The 22,945-nt window shown below is 37.3% G+C and overlaps 2 protein-coding genes across 2 annotated transcripts; both read left to right on the forward strand.

Moving 5' to 3' along the window:
* Window positions 1–201: 201 nt before the first annotated feature.
* On the forward strand, window positions 202–7,323 carry MDH1B (malate dehydrogenase 1B, NAD (soluble); the record flags this gene model as incomplete). Its single annotated transcript, XM_010013234.1, has 8 exons — window positions 202–368; window positions 1,252–1,386; window positions 1,547–1,689; window positions 2,322–2,824; window positions 3,922–4,063; window positions 5,009–5,172; window positions 6,306–6,445; window positions 7,255–7,323. Coding segments are annotated over 8 exons (1,463 nt in total), but the record flags the coding sequence as incomplete, so codon positions are not given.
* Window positions 7,324–13,434: 6,111 nt separating this feature from the next.
* Window positions 13,435–22,802, forward strand: DYTN (dystrotelin; the record flags this gene model as incomplete). Its single annotated transcript, XM_010013235.1, has 8 exons — window positions 13,435–13,480; window positions 15,576–15,650; window positions 16,930–17,131; window positions 19,534–19,619; window positions 20,497–20,585; window positions 21,250–21,321; window positions 21,658–21,821; window positions 22,691–22,802. Coding segments are annotated over exons 1-8 (846 nt in total), but the record flags the coding sequence as incomplete, so codon positions are not given.
* Between the last annotated feature and the right edge of the window lie 143 nt (window positions 22,803–22,945).

A 22,945-nucleotide genomic window follows, 5' to 3' on the forward strand; every position in this document is an offset into this window, starting at 1 on the left:
CTGCCTCTCTCCTGCTGAGCCCCCCCGCCCCGGGGTGCCCCCCCGGTCACTTAAACGCTGGCCGAAGAGGCTGTTTCACCTCAGAGATTGCCCTTTCTTTGCTGGCTCCTGTGCCTGTCCCGTTACTTTCTTGGGACTCACAGGATGTGGATTATGTACAACTGTTAATCGACACAATTTAAAAGCGTTTGGCCGGTTAAGCCCTTATCAATGTCACAACGTCTTGCATTTGTGGTGGTGTCGCTGTGTTCACAGGTAAGGCAAACTGCCCTTACTATGCCAAAGCTGAACTCCTGGCGGACTATCTCCAGGCTAACTTGCCAAACTTCAGGGTTCACAAGATCACTCAGCACCCCGATAAATGGGAGGTAAGGGATTGTAAGTCACGTCCTTGGTAGGTGCCTCAGTGCTTGTCTGCGGCACCTCTTCTCCTGTGTTAGCGTTTTGATATGTGGGCAGAAGTGCTGCAGAAGCAGCTTTGGCTGTACAAGAGCTAGCCAGGGGAAAGGTTTGAATGTTGTGAGAGATTTGGCATTCTCGTGAGTATTACCACAGAAGAGGGGCACAAATTGTGGGCCAGCATAGAGCTGTGGTTTTATCATGTATAAGTGGCTACTCAGCCTGTAAATCTTTTGCACACTGTAATTGCATATGCCTTCAGAGTTGTTACTTGTCAAGAGTATTTCTGACACTCAAGGGCTTTGAATTACAATGGAAGTATGAAATTAAACCTCACATCTTTGTTTACAATGTGGATGAGCCTTTCTGAGTACTTTTGTTGTAGACATGTTGCCATGGCTACACTGTAGTTCCCTGTGAGGAACTGAAAAAACGGTATGAAACTATGATGCTTCTTACCTCATATTTTGCTTGACACTTCATCCAAGTAACTCAAACAGTTAACTGAATAGCAATTTACCTCTGCACCTTACTTACATTCTGCAGCTAAATAGGAATCTTCGGATTACTTGCTGCTTCACATTGCTATTTTCAGTACCATTAAGACAATTAAGCAAAATTACAGCCATAAAATCAAGCAGAAGTAAGACCTTTTGCTGAGATACCACAGTGGATCACCATGCCTTGCTTTGTGTTATCCCCCCACTTTTCACACAGTGATACATAAGTTGTGAAGCACTTGATTCTATGATTCTGTGTTGTCAGGAAATAAGAATGTTTATAATTGTGACCTTTAAATGTTACCAAATATGAAAAAGTACTAAAACCTTTTGGTGGGGATGTTTACATTAGCAGTGGCTTCATGACATTTGTGAAGAGAATGGATGGGAACACAGGTGTTCTCCTATCATTTGGAGAGAACTGTTGGACCGTGGAGGGAAGGGTCTGCTTCTAGGAGGACTTAATGATTTTCTGGAATACACTCAGGTAATGAGCTGCCTTTAATACTGTAAACACATATTTTACAGTTTCTTGTAACACTGTTGTTCTTTATTCCTCCTTGAAATGTAAATGGTGCTATCTTTCTAATGTTACCTTGCTGTGTTTGGGTTGTCATTTGGTTAGAGATCACCCTTTTTGTTCTTAGCACTATTATGGCATCACCTCAAGGATGTTGAGTGAGGAAATGTTAAGCATTGCTGAGGAGAACCTCCAGGAGTATATTGAAATTGAAAAAGAGGAGGAAGAGGTTAAAGGTCTTATCAAGCCTTTGCAGATCTGGATCACCAGGTGAGAGTAAAAAAAATATCTATGATGTTTCACTCAGCTTCAGAACAACACGCTTTTCCCTGTCGCATAATGGGTGCAATCACTCAAAGTTGTCTGTAATTTGCTGATTTGATTCAGGTTCTGCACCCCTCACTACAAGCATTCAGTATACAATTTACAAATCATTTCTACTTTTCTTACATTTGCACTGGGTTAGGTGAGGGATGTGAACAGGCAACATTTAGACCCCAGATCAGCTTAGGGAAAAGCAAGTATTTACCAAGTAAGCTAGGAATTTTGTAATGCAACTATCTTGCATTGAATGTTTTGGGAAATATTTAAGTAAAGAGTCTATTGCAGTTGTAGCTTCAGAAATTTCTGTATTTCTGGTAGTTCTAACAGAGCACCTTTAAGAAAAAATGTGGTTCTTTAATGATAACAATTTTTAAGTCATGTGTGAAATGGATAGAACAGAAAAACCTTCAAATGAAAGGAGGACCTAACTGTTTTAAATATTAACCTGTTAAAATGACAGAAGGAGTAATCCAAGCTAATGGTCTATGTAAACATAAATGCAAAAAAAAGATCTTTGGTTTCCAAACAAGCAGTGGTTAGTTGTTAACTATAATTTTTCTGTATTATTCTCTTATCAGTGCTTCGACTCCAATCTGTTATCACCTGATCCCTCTGTTGGCAAATGGAGAAGTATTTGGGATGACCACAGAAATCAGTATTCATTTGCTTGACACTGACCAGTTTAAGGAAGTTCTTTGTGGTATTGTAATGGAAGCTGAGGACATGGCACTCCCACTCCTCCACAGTATTTCAGAACACACTGAAATAGATGAGGCTTTTATTCAAGCAGATGTTGTCATTGTTCTTGATGATGTCCTCTTAAACTGTGAAGTCCAGTCCCTTGAGAACTACATCAGAGAAGTGAGTGAGATCTGTCAAGTATATGCTCCCTTGATTGAGAAGAATGCCAAGAGTGAGGTCAGAGTAATTTCATCAGGAAAAACCTTTGTAAACCTTAAGGCGCTGATGATTATGACATACGGTCCATCCATTAAACCTAAAAACATCATTGCTGTTGCGACAACCTGGGAAAGTGCAACTAAAGCCACCCTGGCCAGGAAGCTGAATACAAATGTAGCAGGTGAGTTATTTATGTGTTCTGGTAGCATTTGGGGAATTCAGTGGATGGACACTTTTGGGAGTACATCATTGCAGAACACAGTTAATACGCATGCAGTAATGCAAGCACAGCAGTGCACCCACTGAATTGTATTCCACTTCAGGGAATGCCAGGGTGTGACTACCATTCTCTGTGCTTACTCCTATCTGGATCTGTGCCTGATCCCATGAATGCCAGTTCTTTTGCTAACTCTTGGATGCAGCCCTGCCATTCTGGTGCGTATTTCATGCTGGAAATATGCGAAGAAGGACTGAGCCATGTTGCAGGTCAGGAACTAGCACTTCAAGATTGCATTTGCATTCTGCAGCACATTGTTATTTTGGAGACACACAGACTAGCTGTGAATAAACGTGACAACATACTGCTGTGCAGATAATCACAGTATAGTAGAAGTGTGTTGTAGTATTATTGCTGGGTTAATTAGTTTTCTTCGTCAGGTCAGTTATTACAGCTCGGTTATATTTACATGGTTCTGCACTGCATAGTGGAAAGTGTGCTGCAATGGCCTGCTCAACATCAGCATTCTTTCAATATTGCAGGGGTAGGAGCTAGTCATCAATGACAAGTCTAGATATTTTGGAGCCTAATAAAATGGGAAAGTAAGTGAATAGGCTGAATAGCCTATCAGCAGGTTACTTGAGAAATTCCTCTTGTACCAAAGCAGGGAGATATTTTTTCTTAATAATTTTTTTTTTACTTAGGCATTCTATTTTTGCATTTACAGGATTTTAAAAGAAACTTTGCTGTATATTTGCAACAAGATTTGTTTCAGCTTTTAATAGCTAAGTATTTACTAGGTTTTGTCTATTCTGTACAAGAACATGACATATATTTCCTTTTTCAGGAAAAGTTCTTTTTTTAGTATGTGATGAGGTTCCATATGTTATGGAGAACCCTGTTGCGTTTTTCAGATCAAATAATTTCTGCTATTGAGGCAGGACACTGAACTGAAGAATAATTCATCTTGAAAGGGACTTCTTTAGGTCCTCTGGTCCAGCCTACATTGTGAAAGTATTTGTCTGTGTCTTCATTAATCTATGTATTTTCCTCTGTTACAGGAGTTAAGAATGTGATTGTTTGGGGCAATATTACTGGCTCTAACTACATTGATTTGTCACATGCAAAACTTTATGGATATGACTGTGCTATTTGGGGCCCAGCTGATTTTTCACGCCCTTTGTTGAATATGATTTATGATAGGTAGAGTATAGATCTTTTATTTTTTTTTAAGGCAAAACTAGGTAACTGCTTTTAATTCATGGTTGTCTGAACTGTATAATAAACATCAAGAAAGGTTTTGTGTTTTCAAGATTTGTCCTTACTGACTAGAGCTGTGCATAATAAAGGAAAACTCAAATTGAAGTACTTAGTCTGCAACAGAAGTTGAGAAGTTGAGTTCTGACTTTCCTGCCAACTTCGTTTATAACTGTATTTTCCTACGTATTAAGTGTGCTTCTCTTCTATCATATCATGAGCAGCCTATAAGAAGTAATGGAAGTCCAGACTTCGATGTCTAGTATGCATGAAGAAACTCAAAAATAATATTAAACATGTATCTAAAGCCTGAAGTACCTGAATTCCATTGAACATATAGCCTGAGCACATTAATATTGTCAGTTTCCCAAAACAGACAATTTGTTCACATACGTAAAAAGGATACCTGGCACTAGAAAGCTTCCTGTTGAAAGTATCAGAGAAAGAATGGGTGTAGTGAGACAGCAGATGACATACACTAAGACCCAGCTATATGGAGCTCCCACTCTGATCTATACTTAGCATTTATGGGACAGCAGAGGTTTCTTTAGTTCTACACTTGTGTTGTGCCTAGCCCAGGGGGATTATGGTTCATGGATGGGTTCTTACAGAAGACAGTAATACATATAAATAATAATGATATAGGTTATGACTTGAGTAAATGACCTCACTTTCACAGATAAGTAGTGCTTGTTACCTTTTGAGCCTCTGCTTGTTAGACCCTATTTTTTTTTTGTCTTCAGGTGCCTTGCTTTCAGCAGTGAAGTTTGAGTAAGTTTTGACTATTTTCTTCACTCAGGTTTAGGTCTTTCTTTTTTTCTCTAGACAACTAATCATCCTCCAGTTGCCTTAGTTTTTTCTTCCTTTTTTTTTTCCCTTTTCTGTTGCTAGCAAATGGATCCATTCAGAATTGCAATCCGCACAGAGTTCACTGAGTTCCCGGCTCTGTCACTATGTGGGAATGTTACCTGCTCACGCGGTGGCCACTGTACTAAGATACTGGTATCATGGCTCTCCTCCTGGGGAAATAATTTCTGTGGGAATACGTACTGAAGGTAAATCTACTTTTGCTCTACATATTCTTGTGTAGCTTTCCCCAGTATGTATAATGTTATTTTTTATTCAAGATTTTTAATTTAATAAAAACTTGTAAAATAATCATGACATAGCAGGAGGCTGAGAGTTTGTTGCAGCCTAAGAACTTCCAAATCTAAGCAATTTTGCACTCCAGAGCTTGTGATTTGATACTTTCTTCTTAGAAGCATCTCTTAGGTTAATATTGTCTTGTTGCAGATTGTCTCTTAGTCTTTTAGTTTAAGTGCTTTTCTGGTGTATTTGTTTCATGCAAGGACTCTTTATAGTGCTTAAAACCTAAGTTATAAAAGCATGTTCTTCTTCTGTAGTTATGTGGCCTGATAAATGGAATGTTTCACAACAGCCATTTAACTCTTGTATGAAATAAAACGAACAAACAAAAAAAATACCCTTTTTAAGATGTAAAATTTACAGCAATTGTGTTACAGCACAGGAAAGATATGGACCTGTTGGATTTGGTCCATAAAAGTGCCACCAAAATGAGCAGAGGGATGGAGCACCTCTCCTATGAAGAAAGTCGGAAAGAGTTGGGGTTGTTCAGCCTGTGTAAGAGAAGGCACAGGGGACACCTGATAGCAGCCTTCCAGTACTTAAGAGGGCCTTATAAGAAAGATGGGGACAGACTTTTTAGTAGGGCCTGTTGCAGTAGGACAAGAGGTGATGGTTTTAAGCTAAAAGAGGGGTGATGTAAACTAGATATAAAGAAGAAATTTTTTACAGTGAGGGTGGTGAAACACTGGCACAGGTTGCCCAGAGAGGGGGTGGATGCCCCCTCTCTGGAAACATTCAAGGACAGGTTGGATGGGTCTCTGAGCAACCTGATCTAGTTGAAGATATCCCTGATCGCTGTAGGGGGTTGGACTGTATGGCTTTTAAAGGTCCCTTCCGAATGAAACAATTTTACGATTCTATGATTTAAGTAAATCCCACTAAAACATGAAATTACAGTAAAAAGGAAGCTCAGTGTCCATTTATACAAAGATCTTACAGTCGCAGACTTTTGCAATTTTGTAGAACTTAATCTTGACAGTGGCAAGGATGTGTCTTTTAATCAGAAAAAATATTTTTAGGTCATATTTCCCTTTTTCTTCAGGTCAGTTTTGTGTTCCTGAAGATATTGTCTTCTCTATGCCGGTGAGGTTCCAGAATGGTAACTGGGAAGTCGTGACAGAATTAGCAATCAATAAAGAGACCCAGGGAGTTCTGGGGCGCTTAGCCCATGAGCTGATTCAGGTGATGATTTCTTCTATCTAATAGTATACCCATTCTGCCACCTATGGGTACATCGCAGTATAACTTTGAATAGTGAGATCTCTACACCAAATGTTGACCAGCTGCACGCATGCACTTATGTATAATAAAGACAGGTATTTATAAGTGTAAGGTACTATTGATATATTGAAATAAACAGACGACTGTTCTGTTGCCCAGAAAGGGAATGATGAAAGAAGTTTACTTATGTGAGTGTAGAATTTGCACCCATAACTTCTGCAAGCTTTGTGCAAAACAGAAATATTAGCTTTAATTTAATGTTTCTACATTCCGTGTTGCTGATGTTGGTTTTGCTTGTGTAATATTCAGAGTAGTTCTGTGCCAGGAGACCTATCGTTTGGGATCTTGTGGCTGTGAGTCTGCATGAATGAATGACAGATTTTACTAGAATTAGGAATTTTTCAGAAAATACAAAATTGACGAGAAATAATTTCATCATGAACTTCTTGGCACTTACTGAGACAAAAATAATTTAATTTGACTAAATGTAAAATACTAAAAAGACTGGTCCCAAACTCTACATTCTAGCTTCTATCAGATTTTGGGATCTTCCGTCATACTAGTAACATGGAAGGAGCATTGGATTTTAACATATTTTAAGTTTGTGCTAGGAATTACAGTGCATGAAAAGAATGGGTGATGTTGTTTGGTTTGGGTTTTGTTTGCTTGTTTGGGTTTTTTGTTTGTTTTTCTTTTTTGTTGTTTGGGGTTTTTTTTTCTTCCATTCTTTATTCTTTCCACTCTTCCATTCCGTTATTTTTTTCCAACAGGAAAAGCTCATTGCACTAAAGGAAATACAAGAAATGCAACCATACGGAGGTGATCAAATCCCTAGTTAAAAATATTTGCGTCAAGGTGAGTTTTCCTCCCTGTAAAAGATCAGATCAAATTTTAAATGTGAATTTAAGTAATGTATTTTTTTTTCTGTCCCTTTCATTTAAAATGAACATAGAATCCTTCAGGAACGACTATAAATAGAAAGTGCTTGTCTGATGTATCCTGACTATGCCTGGGACATGGCGATAGTGAGGGGAAGCCTGAATGGTAGCATCCTTGTTCTTAAGTTTCTATTGTGTCATTCTCAGATCATGAATATAAAATCTGAGTATAAATAATACATTTAGCATTACACATTTTATCTTAGTTTGTTCGTAAATATAAAGTCTTTTTAACCCGAGTGACTCTTACTAGAAAAGCACTTTTCATCATATGTCCATTGTAAACTGGAACTCAAACTTCTCTTTTTTTCTTTTTATTTTGTTACAGTACTAAACAGTTCATTCAATATCTTTAGTCTATAAGCCTATCAGAAGAAGAAAAGGTTGAGACACCCAAAGACAGCAGGCTAAAAAATGATATATTCCTACTTTCTGCAGAGAAGGCAATCTCAGTAAGTGGCAGTCACATCTGCCACTTCTTCCAGTTAAATAGATGGAAGACCTTTTAGATATCCCTCCATTATAAATTATGAAGCTATTTCCTTCGTTTGTTAATGACACATCAAGTTTATCTTGACCTAAGTTTTTGAAATGCACAATGTTATGAGAAATTAGAACTAAAAATCTATAGAACAACTCCAATATCCCTTCCTAATATTTAGAAGCATGTGGAAAAGCTATAGGCCACATGATACTGCCAAGTTCACTTACTGAAGTGCCCTGCTTATCACCTTCCTTGTGTAAGTATTTAGGAGGCTGGCAAAAATATGCACTGTTTTTGCTCTTCTTACAGAGATGGAAACCTTGCCTGCTGGCTCACCTTAGCCAGAGCTGTCTGGAGGAGAAATGCTGAAAGTTCCCATACTAAAATGATGTTTCCATTGCTCAAAAGAGTGAACTACAAAGAAAGGCTAAACATTGTCACAGTTTTTACAGTGTCTTCCTTGTTAAAAAACATGGAAATCTGTAGGAAGAAAAATGTTTCAAAACCAGTATGAATATAACATTCTTTATCTGGAGCCTTTAGTAAGTCTAGGATTTCTACTTCTTCAGACCAGTAAACCATTTTGAAAACATCGTTTAAAGTCTAAAATGTTCGTATTTTGACAATTCAAAGCAAGATTGTCACACATAAGAGTAGCAGTTTTATAACTCCAGATTCTTGTCTCAGATGTAATGAAACACAGTCCTCTGTAAGAATATATATTCTCAGGCAAAATTGGTATTTAACGCAAAAATTTAAGTGCATACACCTCCTTAGTGACAAGATCAGTTTTGTCTCCATGTTTCTTATTTATTTCATGAGTTTCATAGGAACTTGTAAGCCAAACATGGAATCAATTAAGTCCTTATCTAAACAGAATTACTGATGAACCACGTCCACTTGCATGTCTTTGGTGTCTTAAAAGATGGAGACTGTTAAATGACGTATTATTGTACTTGCTAATTTTTTATCAGTTGTGAGTGTTTAAAGCAAAATAAATGGTTTCCTCTTCTTTGAATCAGGTATATATAGTTGGAATAAATGGATTATTTCTGTTCAAGTGGAGGTTCAAACTCTGAACACAAGTAGACTTCTTCTTATGTGAGGAAACCAAGAGGAGTTTATTTGCTATTTATCAGCTGACGTGGACAGAATGAGAAGGGGCATCTCACTGTTCTTAGAAAGAGGAGATCAGAAAGCTGGGTTATTACAAGGGAGTTCCTTGTACAAGAGTGTAGTTCCTTACTGTATATGAAATGTATATGGGAGAAGCAACATGTATAGTAACTGATATATTGTTACAAGTATCTTCATGGAAGAGTTCACATGGGAGTTGTAGAGACGGGTGTGGTAAAAAAGTCTTGAAGAAAGTGATTAGGAATCATTCATTTCAAGAGGAAGCAGTTTTCAGAGAATTAGTTTCTAGTGGTGTGTGCACAGAAAATTGGCTGAGTCTCTGAGAAGCATCTGGAGGCTGATGTCTTAGGGGAGCATAGCAGGGAAAGATGCTACCAGTAGTCTTTACAAACTATCTGGTTTGTTCCATAGCTCCTTCCCACAACATAAGAGAAAAAGTGAACTTCTCTAATGTGTTACATCACGGATGTAAGTTGTTACATGTGGGGGAGGGGTGGGTTTCTATGTGGAATATGATTTGGCACTCTCATATATATTCTATATGGAATATGATTTGGCAGTTTGAATTCTTTGGAGGTAGTAGTTCAAACAAACTGCAATTCAAGCACCAACACTGCATAGCTTTTAATGAGAAGGAGATGAACTGTTTCTGCAATACATAAGCAGCCATACCAAACTTCTGGGTCGCTACCTGAAAACAACAGGCAAAGAATTTCTTCTCAGAGGTTGCGAGGAGAAAGTCAAAACAAATGTCTTGGATGTCTCTTGTATCCTAAATTAATCTAATTAGATTTGCCTCATGGCCTGCAGGGGAATTCAGGTCTTTCAATATGGAAGCATAATAAAATGGAAAAGTTTCTTTACCTATCTTTTGCTTAGGAGAGAAAGAAAGAATAAAAATAATAGGAAAGCTAAAATATTCACAGTCGGTTACAGTTGTAGCACAGTGACTGACTTGATCATCACTAAGTTTGGTGCTTCTGTAAGTAATAAGTAATTTCTGGTACGTATTGCTCACGAGTTTCTGGGTAATGGTAAGTATGCAGGATATTCATAGCATTGATGAATCTTACTACCTGGGTGCTAGAGTAACTGTTGGAAAATGTATGAAAAGGGGATTTGAGAGAAAGGTACATCTCACAAATGTTGTATATATGCTGCATAAACCCTAGCATTTGGATGTACTGAAGAGTGTGTAAGCTTTATGTTTAGTCTACAGAATTCTTACTCTAGGACATTGCTACTAGGACTTACTTACTATTTTCCCTCTTTGTGCAGTTGCACCAACTGTTTGCTACAGCACACTGTGCTTTCTGTATTATTGTGCCAGCTTCCACCTCCTTTTCAGTCTCTATAGCAACACTGTTTCTCAGCAACTGGGAGATGCTTAGTAAAGGTCCTTCAATTTAGAAAAATTGTACTCTAACCATAAGAAAAAATTGCTTTGAAACAGAGATCAAAGGAGTTTTATCTTTAATAATTCAGGATATTTATTACTAATTAATTAGTGTTCTCTGTTTCGACTGCTTAGACAATTACCTGATACTTTGATCTGGGCCTTTGCCAGGCATTTGTTGTGAACAGCATTCATTGAAAAGCAAAACCTTTAGAACTGTGTCTTGAAGTCAACTTTAAAGTGCTATGAAACTAGTGGCCTTCTCCCGTGGTGTTGTCTGGCTTCTGGGCCTTTAGTAAGTAGCTGAGAGAAAGGTAAGCACTGTTACTCTATTTAAGAGAAGGCAATAATTTCAGCCTTTGAACAACATAGAATGCTTTCACTCGTCACAGGAAACAAAAGTAATTGTAGTTTATTTTACACATGTTTAAAATGTTGATCATATGCTGTCTGATTTCAAAAGAAGGAAGGCCTCTGTGATCAAGTCAGTTGATCTATTGGAAGATTTCTTCCTTACTTGATCTGGTTTGTCTTTTTCTGTACTGTAGCTTACTTAAAAATTAATTTTATTTGCTAAAGTACGTATTCTAAGGCAAACAAAATACATATAAGTGATCAAACATGTTACTTGCACATTCCAATAGGATTCAGAAATAAGGCTACTCTTGTTCTGCACGTGAGAGTATTTGTGTTAGTGGGATCGGGGTTTATAATTGTAAAAATTTACTTGCTGTCCATTTGTAGTTACTTTGAAAAGTATTTTCATTTTGTGGAAGTGGTTTTAATTATTAAAGGGCACATATAACTGAAATACAGCAACACACTGACTGAAATAGTCTGTCAATGAGCAGAGTTAGTTCAGAGTTGATGGCAGGCAGATACTACTACTTTCATGTTATGTTCATTATAAAGTAGATGTGTTAACGCTGAAGTAGATCCTGTGCATTTCACTCAAGCACTGCTGCTGCAGTCAAGATCTGGACTCTCCATAGACTTTTGTATATAAAAATGTAGACTTTACCTGTATTAATAATGTCTTTCATAACTTTCTGGAGGGGAGGGTTCCTGGGAGATGACATTATGTTGCACAATGCTCCAACGCTGGCGGTGTTCAAGGCCAGGTTGGAGAGAGCCTTGGGCGGCATAGTTCAGTGTGTGGTGTCCCTGCTCATGGCAGGGGGGTTGGAACTAGATGATCTTAAGATCCTTTCCAAACCTAAATAGTTTACCAGTCTGGTAAAACACATGAACACATACTAAACTTTGAGACCATGAATACCCTAGTACAAAAGTATGATGTGTTTATCTATATGGGTAATTTAAAGGTTAGGCATTGTGCTGTACTGGATAAAGAACTTGTCATCTTAATGTAAGTGTCAAATACAAATAGATTATGCATGCTGTATAACTCGGTCAAGTCACTGGACCTGTTCTTATTTGAGTGAGCAAATTCTAGTGACTGAGTTCTAATTTAAGTGAGTTTAACCTGTGTATTTTACACATTCATCCTCTTGCTTTGTTTTATGTAGCTTTGGTGGAGAGAAAAAAAGGAGGAAAACATGAGACAAGCTGTGTGTTTGTAAGTCTATCTTTTAGGTTGCTACATGTAGCTTTCACTAAACACTTATGTTTAATTCATTGCATAGAATCTTCTGATTTCGCTCATTTCATTTCTGTCAAGCTGTGCAGATGCATATACTGCTGCACCTATTTTAGGAGTAATTGTGTCAACAAAGTTACCTGTGTATGTAAATGTTGGGCAGAACTGTAGTCTTGCACAATCCAGGGTTGAGTCTGAACCTCAGTAAGCAAGAAAACAGAGGAATAGTGAAAAAGAAACATAGCGGTAGTTCTTTCAAAAAAGGACTTTAATAAAAATTGTAGTCTTTAATGAAGAAGTTATTAAAGCAAATCTGTATCCCATCATTTTAAGTATTTGTAGGTTGTTTAGAAGCTGAAACAGAGTTGCAGCTATCACTAATTAAAATGGTGAGAAGCATATTTGTGACAGACTCAATAATTATAGATCATTGAATATTTATGCTGCATAATTTGCCAGTATTCTGTCATGTTCATGACAAATGATCAATGATTTTTACTGGAAGAATTTAATAAAGTGAACATTTGAGGAAGTTCAGTTTTTATAGCAAACCAAATTTATTATTTAAGCCAAAGATAGTTTTCTACTATTCAATTTTTATTTATTCTACCACATTTTCTTTTTTTTTTTTTTCCCCATTATAAGCCATATATGTGGCCTTTGGGGTCTTGTGTAACTTAGATCTGTTATATCTAATGTTTTTCAACTGTAGCATTAACTGATAGTTACTGTACTGAATTCATATTAATATTTTAATGTTTAAAAATATAATGGATTTTAAAGTGCTGATGAAATAAATCCTGATGGGAGACATTCAGTTTTTATTATTATCAGGGACAGCATTTCTTTTGCTTTCAGGGTTGTGTAAAGAAGTACATTCATGGGTATGTGTCCTTTCTCCCTTCCTTCTCAGCTCAAAAAGAAATAATGTTGGCTCAACTGAAAACTTCAGTTCTGTTTGAAAATTTTAGAAAATAGATTAGTGACTAATTGCAATCAATGAATCTTGGGAAGAGTCTGGTGTAAAGGTGCCCTCTCTGACCTGAAATTATACACTACGGATTGTGTAATAATCCTGCATGTAAACACTGGACACTTCAATACTGAAAGATCCCATTTCCTGTACTTGAAATGGTTTTGGGGACTGTTTTTGCCCTCATACTGTTTTGCAGTTACTAGAATTACTCCTACTTTATCCTGAGCAGACAGCATGCAATTTTCTGAAGTTTCTCTGCACTTGGCACCAAAATGATTATGTTATTTTATGTAATTCTGTTTAGTTTATTTTCTGGAATGCCTCCAGTAATTGTTCAGATTAAAAGGTTTGATTTGAATGGTTCAATATGTCTTTGTCTAGAAAATGTGGTTTTACACTTTAGTTTATTTCGTTATAGAATGCCTAATGCCATCTGTTCATTTCCAATGGATCCAGACTTGCAGGGTAAGGGTTTTAATAATTTTTTCCCAACTTTTCTCAAGAAATACTTCTGTGTCTGTCTGTTCAGAAACAACTGACCTGTAATGAAGTCATGCAACTTTCAGAATCTTTGTGCTGTAGCACATAAATGACAAATTACACAGCCGTGATGTCCCACCTGTATTTTTGGATAAGTCTTGGTACCTTTCTTGTCATTAGCATATTGGCTTGTGGAATGGTCAGGTGCATAGGAGCCAGGCTCTCTAATTTATGATGTCTGGTAAGGTTTTGTTTCACATATTCTCAAATAGGCATGAAGGATGGCCATACGCTCACTTCTTGAGTGCAAAATCTTAGTGAACACTTCATCTGGTAGATAACAAGTAGTGCAAAATGCAGAACTAGCAGGTAATCAGCTGGAGATGTTGGGAAACAATGCGTTCTATGCGTGTAGGAATTCCTTTGCCAGCTTCTCAACAAAGGGCATGTATGACTCTTGAAATGAAATTTGACCCACTGCAGAATTATTACATGCTTGTTTTCTGTCCAAAGGGGAAGCTCCATTCCTATGAGAAATGAGTTTAGTGTCCCTAAATAGCCTCTCATAAAAACTAATCCTAAAATATTTTGTATTTTACTTTTTTCTTTTTTTTTTTTTTTTTGTCTGCTGTATTACTTGTGTGCTCTCACAAGTTAATTCTGGAACTGCTTGACAGGCACAGAGTGCCCTACTTTGAGGCCACATTTTGTAAGGATGGACTTGAAGTGAGTAGCAGATGGCTACTGAAACAGATTCCCTCCACTTAGTCATCTTGCACATGGAAGGTGTTTTGAGTTGGATCATGTGTATGTTTCTAGCATTTGTATTTGAAAATAAGCATTTGCAATTTAATCCATAGCCTACTGAAACCTGTGGGAGTCTTTCTGTTACTTTGAAAAGAGCTTTGGATCAGTTTACTGAAGAAAGAGAACTGATGATGCATGGAAGTCAAACCAGTTTTTCGTATTGTATGACATGCTGGACTACATCTCCAAATAATATCACAAAACATAGTATGACAAGAGCAGGACTAAACAGATGGTATAGCAGATATTGGCTTATTTCTATATCTTAGGCAGCATCTGGGAAGCAGCAGAGCCCATAATTTGCTGACTCTTAATATTAGTCTGGTACATTTGTGGGAAACCATCACACACAGATTGGCTTTTTTCCAGACTAAACAGGTCCAGAGATTCTGAGTTATTTCTACTCATAGAATATGAGTTTCTAAGTTATTTCTACTCAGAATATGAGTAGAAATAGTTATGCATATTTGTTGCTTATCTTTGACCTTAATCGATTCTGAGTCATTCTTCCTCTCTGAAGTACACGGAGAAAGAGTCTCTTAGGACAGGAGGGTAACTGATAAGTCCCTTTCTAGTTTCTAAAGCTTTGTGAACAAAGCTTTTTAAGCTTTCGCCTCCCTCCCCTCTTTTTTTCTGTGTGACTGTTTCTTGAAGTTCTAGGTATATGTGTGTAAAGTAACAGGTATAAGCCATGTTCAGAAGCCCTTACTTCCCACTCAGGAAAACATACTTCAATGATGTGAAAGAAATGAGCTGAAATCATAGAAGGGTATGGGATTTAGTCAAGCAGTTTGGGTGAGATTACTAAACAGAGATGTCAAAAGCCAGTTGCTCTGGTAAACTGCTTTTCTTCTGCAAGAGCTCCAGATGTTGATCTTGACAGAAAATTTGTTTAATGCTTGAAACAATACGTATTCAAAACAATAACTCTGCTGTGCAGACTGACTAACGGCTCCTTATAGAAGAGCATCTCTGATCAAGAAACAGCTTTGCCTGAAGAAATATTATTTCATTATGATCTGTGTGCACAGTGCATATCCTTTTTTTTCTGGTCCCTGAATAGACTCGAATCACAAAGAAGCAGGTGTGCTCCATAAGTTAAATACTATTTTTACACCCCATCATGTCACTGGTCAAAAGACCACTTTCTCCACAAAGCTGTTTGATCAAGTGCAAATTTTGTTATTTTGATTTTTAGTTAAACAATTTGTTTGGGTTTTTTTTTTTTTTTTGACAAGCCACTATTGTAATGTATGTTAATTTCCTTTCACAGAGGCTTTCAACGATGTTCAGAGCTCCATCTACAGAACAGCCTTAAAACTACGCTCAGTACAAAGTCTGTGCCAGTGTTAGTAGCTGAAGAGAATCCTGTTCTTTGACAGCGAGAAGAACCTGTAACAAAACTTGTATTGCTGTCACCATGAGTTATTGTGCTTCTTTGCTCTCTCATTTTCCACCTGAGATCCTCGGAATGTATTACAAGCACTTAAGAGCTAGATAGTACTTCAAATTGATTTTTTTCTCCTTTTGAATGTCAATGGAAATACATTAGTAAAATTCGAAAGGCATAAGAGATTCAAATTATTATTACGATCTGCAACACTGCTATGTAGGCATCACTGGCAATTATGAATCAATATCTGTATATTCTTTTTAAATGTCAAATTCTCATGTGTTTCTTAGGAGTCGATTTATTGGAAATGATTGTGGATCATCAAAAATGCATTGACATGAATTATTATTAATACTATAAGTATTAATGAGAAAAGAATATAATATGATAGATCACAAAACCCACACTCATTCTCTCTGTCACCTAGCTCTCTAAAATTACTGGATGTAAATTCCATATTGAGCTAAAATGCATGGAAATCTTGAATTTTCCACCTGAAACAGTCTATTGCTGAAAATGCACAACACTGCAAGTGAGGTCTTCAGGGTAGCCCAGAGAAGATGACTAGTCTGTTGGCCTTGGCTATATTTTTGCATTTGGGCATGCCCTTCTATGAATGTATTTAGTTTGATCTCAGCCTGATGTGGTAAATCTGCCTGGTGCTAAGTGTCATGATACCAATTCACACAGATGCTGGTTTGCATTAGTTCTGTTGCCCAGTCCTCCATGTTTCCTCTAAGCACTCATAGACTCACAGCCCAATTACTTTACTCCTCCTTGAACACTGGTGACCAGAATTGCACATGGGTTTCCAGATTGAGGTTCACCAGTGTTTCACACTGATATTTTTCCCATCTGTGCTGGAAAGACCATAGGTGACATATTCTAGGTAGTCTGCTTCTTCAGCAGTCTACAAAATATCTATCTATACATAAAATGAAAGTTAAGCCTATAATTGGTTGCAGTTAATCGTGCTATTTTCTTCCCTTTCTATCTATCCCAAAATCACATCCAGGGAATTTAGTTCAACTGTTCTATCTTTGTAGCCTCACAAGTTTTGCTACAATCTATAGACAGCAATACCTTTCCCAGATTATTTCTTCTTAAATATTGCATACCATTTTAGACTTCATGTAACAGACTTGTCTTAGCTAGACACTTCTAATAAATAGTTGAGATTTCATTCATGAAAAGACAGGGATTCTCATTCATTTCTCTCTTAATTTTCCCACAGTGGATTTGATTGATGTTTCTCTGATCCAGCACATCCTGTCAAGTGAACAGAGCCAGAGGGAAAAGCAGATTTCTCTGAAAGTGCAGCAGATCTCTGGAATGCTGACAGAGCTGTTCCAAAGGGCGAGATTAGAAAAACCAGGCCAGGTAGATCCAAGAGCCACTGAGTTCACATTGAGCCTGCTAGCTGCCATGTATGACAGGTGAGAGGAAGCACAAATGTAAATCCTGCGGGAGATACGGACAACACGACAACCAATATGATTAAATGCTGACACTTTATTGAGCCCGAATAGCTGTTTATATAACCTTTCTAACTGTCCACGCGAACTCTATGCAATCCCGATTGGCTAAGTCCACTAATGCACGCACATAAATACAGCTCATGAGAGGCTTAAGCTTTCAGTACATGTGAAGGCTTTATCAGTCCTAAAGTATGCAGAGTTTCTTGTTACCTAACCGGGAGTTGTCTTTCTCAAGCTAACTCACTCCCTCATTCCACAGCTGCAAACATTCTTTAAATAACCTTATCACTAGGCCTTGGTACCTAACGCAGACTCTTGCTATTGACGTGAGTCCTGGAGCACTCATGTGCCCATTTTGTTCCAAATAGTCCTCCACAAAATCCATCACGAAGTATTGCTAGGCTGTCTGTTTCTACAACTCTCATACCATTTCAGTATCAAACTCTCACATTTTGATGGTGTTTTGCTTGGTATACACAATACGAGTAGTTCATCTATAGGAATATGTGGCACAAAGCTTTATCAGAAAAAATGGTCAAATGTTTCCAAAATTACCTTGAAATCCATATTTCTGCCAGTCCATGCTAGCTTCTTCTGTGAACAGTTTTACAGGGAGTAGCTCTTCTTTTGGCTGCCAAGATTTTTTTATACACTCCTGAAAAAATATTCGTATTTGCCCTTGAATGACAGTATCCATAGAAAGGTCAAGAATTTCCTAGTCACTTTTCATTACTCACAGTTCTTTAACATAAAAAATTCATCAACTAATTAGGAAATAAAAGTATAGTCTCATAACTAAGCTGATCAGCTAACCCCTGTGAAGAGCAAATAGTTTCTGTGAATAATAAGGAAGCAGGTCCCAGAGTGTATTGTTTGTGAATGAATAATTAATTAGTTGACCAAACGTGGGTTGGGATGTGGCCCATTTAAAAGGAAAAAGCTAAGTTCATTTTATAATTTATTCACCACAGGTGAATACATCAGAACAAATTTTTTTACAGAAAGTAAAAAGTGGTCTGCAGAACTTTTTCTTCAATCACAGGTCATTAGTAATATGATCACTACTGCTTATGGTCCTATGTTATGATTTTTTTTTTACTTAGAAAAGCAATTAAGGTTAAGAATAAACTGGTATATTATGAAACAAAGCTATAAACATCAAGAGTATGTTGTAATTTGTGTGCACTGCAGGGAAATCATTAGAAGGATCTTCTTAACACGACTATCTTGGTCATTTTTCTGGTTTCCTAGGACAGTGAGCAATTTTACTATTGCTGTAATTACTTAAAAAAAAATTACAATTTTCTTGCCATGTATATAGGATAGAAAAAGCTTATTATAATTTTCTTCTAATCAGGGCATCTCTGTAGAGTGCTGTTGTCCTCTATCAACACTGGAAAGTATTTCACGGCAAGAGCACATAAGGGCTTTTCTCCATTTTTGTGGTATTTTACTTAATAAACTTCCATAAACCATCATGAGGGGTTGTGTTTGTATACTTTTTTTACAAGTTTTAATCTTGGATGTTTTTTCTATGAAAGTTACAGAAAAACTCAAGATATAAAGTGAAATTCTAGAAAATTTTGACCAACAAGTCCCCATGCAGCCCATACTCTAGGAAGTGTAGTGCAGCTTTATGCAGTATGCTTTGAAAAATGTAATTTATCTAAAGACTCTTGAAGACAATTTTCAGTGATAGTATTTTGAAGTACAATACTGCTCTGCAAAATTGATATCTTCAATATAGAATTCCAGGATTTCAATTCATGTCTTTTGTTTCTTTGTCTTCACACAAAGAAACGTTTTTTTCATTAGGTGCCTATATCGCAAACTTGGGTTCTAAATTAAGCCTCATTCTTTGTGGTCAAACAATCAAAACTGAAGTCTTGCTCCTGCATATATCCTTTTGATTAATTTGAGTTGCAGTGAAATTAAAGGGAATCAACCCAAGAGTGGCTCTCTGAAGATCTGGGGCTGCCTGATGTTATAGTACAAAACAAGGATTGTAATCCTGCTTTTTCTTTCATATTTCAGAAGGCTTTCCACATATTAAGAGCAGATTTTTTTTTTAGGACATGTATTGTAAATGTAAAATGTCATTTCACTTGGAATGTGAGGTCTTTGAAGGAGATGCTTTCTTTCTGTTTTATGATTGCATGGCATCTTGAAAAGTTAACTCTAGTTATATTCAGTGACAGAGGGTCCTAGATGTAAAATATCACTAAAATGTGACATCAGTTGTATACATATAAAAGGAGAGGAGTCTTGAAGTTTTCTTCCAACATAGCAATATTTCTTCTTCAGAGGTTTTAGTTTTTACATTTGAAGTGATTGTAGTGTAACTTATTTTATTTTCCTAGATGTGGAACAGGTTATATCAAAGCTAGATCTGCTGCAGCTGCCCTAATCGCCCTTTCAGGAGACACTCTACAGGCTAAATACAGAGGTGGGAAATGTATGATTTTAAACACTGCCTGAAATACTGAACATTGAGAAAAATCTCCATTGTGATTTTCTTACTTTAAAAGAGAATACAGTTCTGCCATACAAAAAGTAAACTACGTTGACTGCTTAGAGAAAGGCTGATGCAGGAGAATACTTTCCCAGCAATATCCTTAGTCATCTTTGCATAAAGATGGATAAAGATCAGAACAAGTCATCGTAAAGTTTAAGATAAGTAGAGCTTAAAAATGAAGGCCAAGTTATTGCTGCCTAGCAGAAAAGAACAGAAAGTCCCTAATTTCAAATGTCATTGAATTAGAAAGCAGTTTTATATATTTGATCCAGGAAGCTTTTTAACATTAGACAAAAATGCTTAAAAAGACCAAGTAAAACAGATAAAGGTAGGCCAGTGCAATGGGCAGCACAAAGATTTCTGCTTGGGTTAAATGCTCCAAGTGGAGAGCAAATGGACCACAAGTGGCATATTGGCCTCATACTCCCCCACTCCATACTGTGTAGTTCCATCCAAATTACAATTGGAATTAAAAATTCACAATTTAAGTAGGGCTTATCTTATATAAACATATTTAAATATTTTTCTTACAGCCATGAAAATCTTTCCTTCATCCTTACCTGTCTTAACTGCCAGGAATAAGGAATTGCCATAATTTCTTTGCTTTCCTTCTCTTTCCCCTGCCTGTAGGATGAAATTATTGTCACAGCAGTCTCTGAATGCCTGTTAGATAGACAATAAAGGGGAACTTCCTTGAGGGGTTTGTTTGGTAGACTGAAATCATCATGTAGATAGTTTGAGAATAAGTAACTAGAAGACACTTAAGGCTCTGCCAAGATTCCAGGTTTTTTCCTTTGGTTGTTTTCAGCTTTCTTCCAGTTTTATGCTGTCTCTGATGGGAAGATAGCCTTGATTACCCGTAGTGCCCTGAGAAGCCTACTAACAGACTTAAATCAGGTAATGCTACTGCAGTGCTGTTACACAACAGATTGTGGAGGAGTATCCTAATCTAGAAAAAAAAATAAAAATACATGGTTGCTACGTTTTATATCCAGTCACATTATCCGACTGAAGTCAGTGGGGCACTCTGCAGGCATAGGGACCTACCATGAGAAATAGGTAAAAGAATCAAATTCTATAGCTTTTCTCAGTGTCACCACTTGCATTCATTTTTACTGGAGCTTACATGTCCTGGGAACAGCTGCATGCAGCTGTTCCTAAAGTGCTCCAAACTTCAGATGTCTGAACTCACTAGAATAGTTTGCAGTTGCAGAAAATGCCTTAGCATACATATATTACCAGTTGAACTGGTGCTGAAAATGGGATCTGAAAATGACCCCTGTGGTTAAAACCCAGTGTCCTTCAGTATTCTAGTACGGTAACATAGCGTGTTGATCCATTTCAGTATTTGATGGGAGCAAATAATTCTTATTTAACTACATACTTAACTATGAAATTGCATGCTGATGGCATGAATATGTACAGGCTTTTTTCAGAACAGTGTGTAAAATGGCATTTCTATAGATACTTCACCATCTGTGTGCTGTCACCATCTCAGCAGAGCATGATGGGAACATCTGTTTTTTATTGAGGTGTTTTTGAGCCTTTCTTCTTGATGCAGATACCAGCCATTGTGGGAGAAGGCTGCACTCTGTCTTGTGTGGAAATTGCAACTCGCAGCTGTTTCCATGGGGTGAGTGAAATTATGATGTCCTGTGAAATGATTGTCAATGTTGCTGGTTGATTAAAATTGCAAGTGTATCACCATATAACATACCCCAGTATCTACTTCTAAGGGGCAGGACTAATCATCAGTCTCACAGTATAGGAGGATTTATAGCTATAGAAAAGATGCTCAGTAAGACTGCTAAAGACTTGCATTTATTCCAAACCTTTTGGAACCCAGCAACATTTTACATGAAAATCTATGCCAGCAGAGTCCAATATAAGAGCTCTTATTAAGAATTATAGATGAGACACCAGTTCTTTTGATGTAACAGGCTGAACTTGAGACATGTATTTTTCCCAGGTTCTGAATTCAGCAATTGTTGAAGAAAAATTCGTGTCTTGGCTAAGATCAGAGCCTGCTGTTCTCCTGTGGCTCCCTACGTGTTACAGATTATCAGCCGCAGCAATGGTTTCACACCAAGCCAGATGTAGAGTCTGCAAAATTTTCCCCATTACAGGCCTCAGGTGTGTGAGTAATTATTGCAGTCTATAGCATCCACATAAATAGTTCTTACTACTGTTTGCATACCTTACAGGCTCTAACTGCTGTATTAAGCAAAAATTTTTGGACATAATCTAATTTAACAAGTAAAATAGGGAAAGAAAGAACTGTCACAGACAAAGAAAGAACTGTCACAGCCTAGTGCTCAAGCCTGTGTCCTGCTTCTTTTTAGTTCCCTAGCAGACAGGATTATGGAGATTTACTGAAAGTAAACTGGCAGTTCAGTGGTAAAGCCAATTAAACCTGTGTATCTCATTTCTTAGTTCTTTATCCCATAATCAGGTGTATCAGCTGGCTAGTTAAATTATCCACCTTAGCATCTTACTGATCTAAGTAATGGTACAAAATGGCCTAATGGTATAAAAAGAACACTATCCATTACACACTGACCAGAATGTTCAGAAAAGCATTTTACTGTTACTCTCTTCTCAATAACAGTAAGCCTGCAGGTTTAGTTTTTTGTGGTTTTGGGGGGTTTTTCGAAGTTGCAAATCCTATGTCAATAATGTAATGATATTACAGTTCCATGAGAGCAGCAAACAGAGATAAGTTGAGGCCTCAGAAACATATGAAGATGTAACTGCATTCTCAGAAACGGTGCTAGAACAACTGTTTCTTCCTTGGACTAAATTTTGATGCAGAAATAAATATCATTAGTGGGTTCTGGTGAATAGTCCACTCTCATTTGGACAAAATAACGCTTGAATTCAGAGAATGCAAAGAAAGTGCTTGTTCTAACAAAGGTGCTTCTCTGTGTTTCTAAACCCAGGCATCTGGATTTCCAGTTCTTACTTGTAGGGAAGTAAGTTAATCCTTCTGTTTTCCCTCACAGGTATCGCTGTCTGAAGTGCCTCAATTTTGACCTTTGCCAAGTCTGCTTTTTCACTGGCCGTCTCAGCAAACCACATAAGAGGTCACATCCTGTTATGGAACACTGTGTGCAGGTGGAGTCCCATTGTACTGGTTCATTTCCCTATTCAGGTTCTTCATGTAGACAAGTAGGCAGTAGACTCTTGAAGTACGTTGATTATGAAATTATGTGTGTATTACTCATTATGGCCATGTGTCGTGGTTCAAGCCCAGCCGG

Source organism: Nestor notabilis, unplaced genomic scaffold, assembly GCF_000696875.1.
Source record: "Nestor notabilis isolate BGI_N333 unplaced genomic scaffold, ASM69687v1 scaffold2844, whole genome shotgun sequence".
NCBI classification, from domain to species: Eukaryota; Metazoa; Chordata; class Aves; order Psittaciformes; family Psittacidae; genus Nestor; species Nestor notabilis.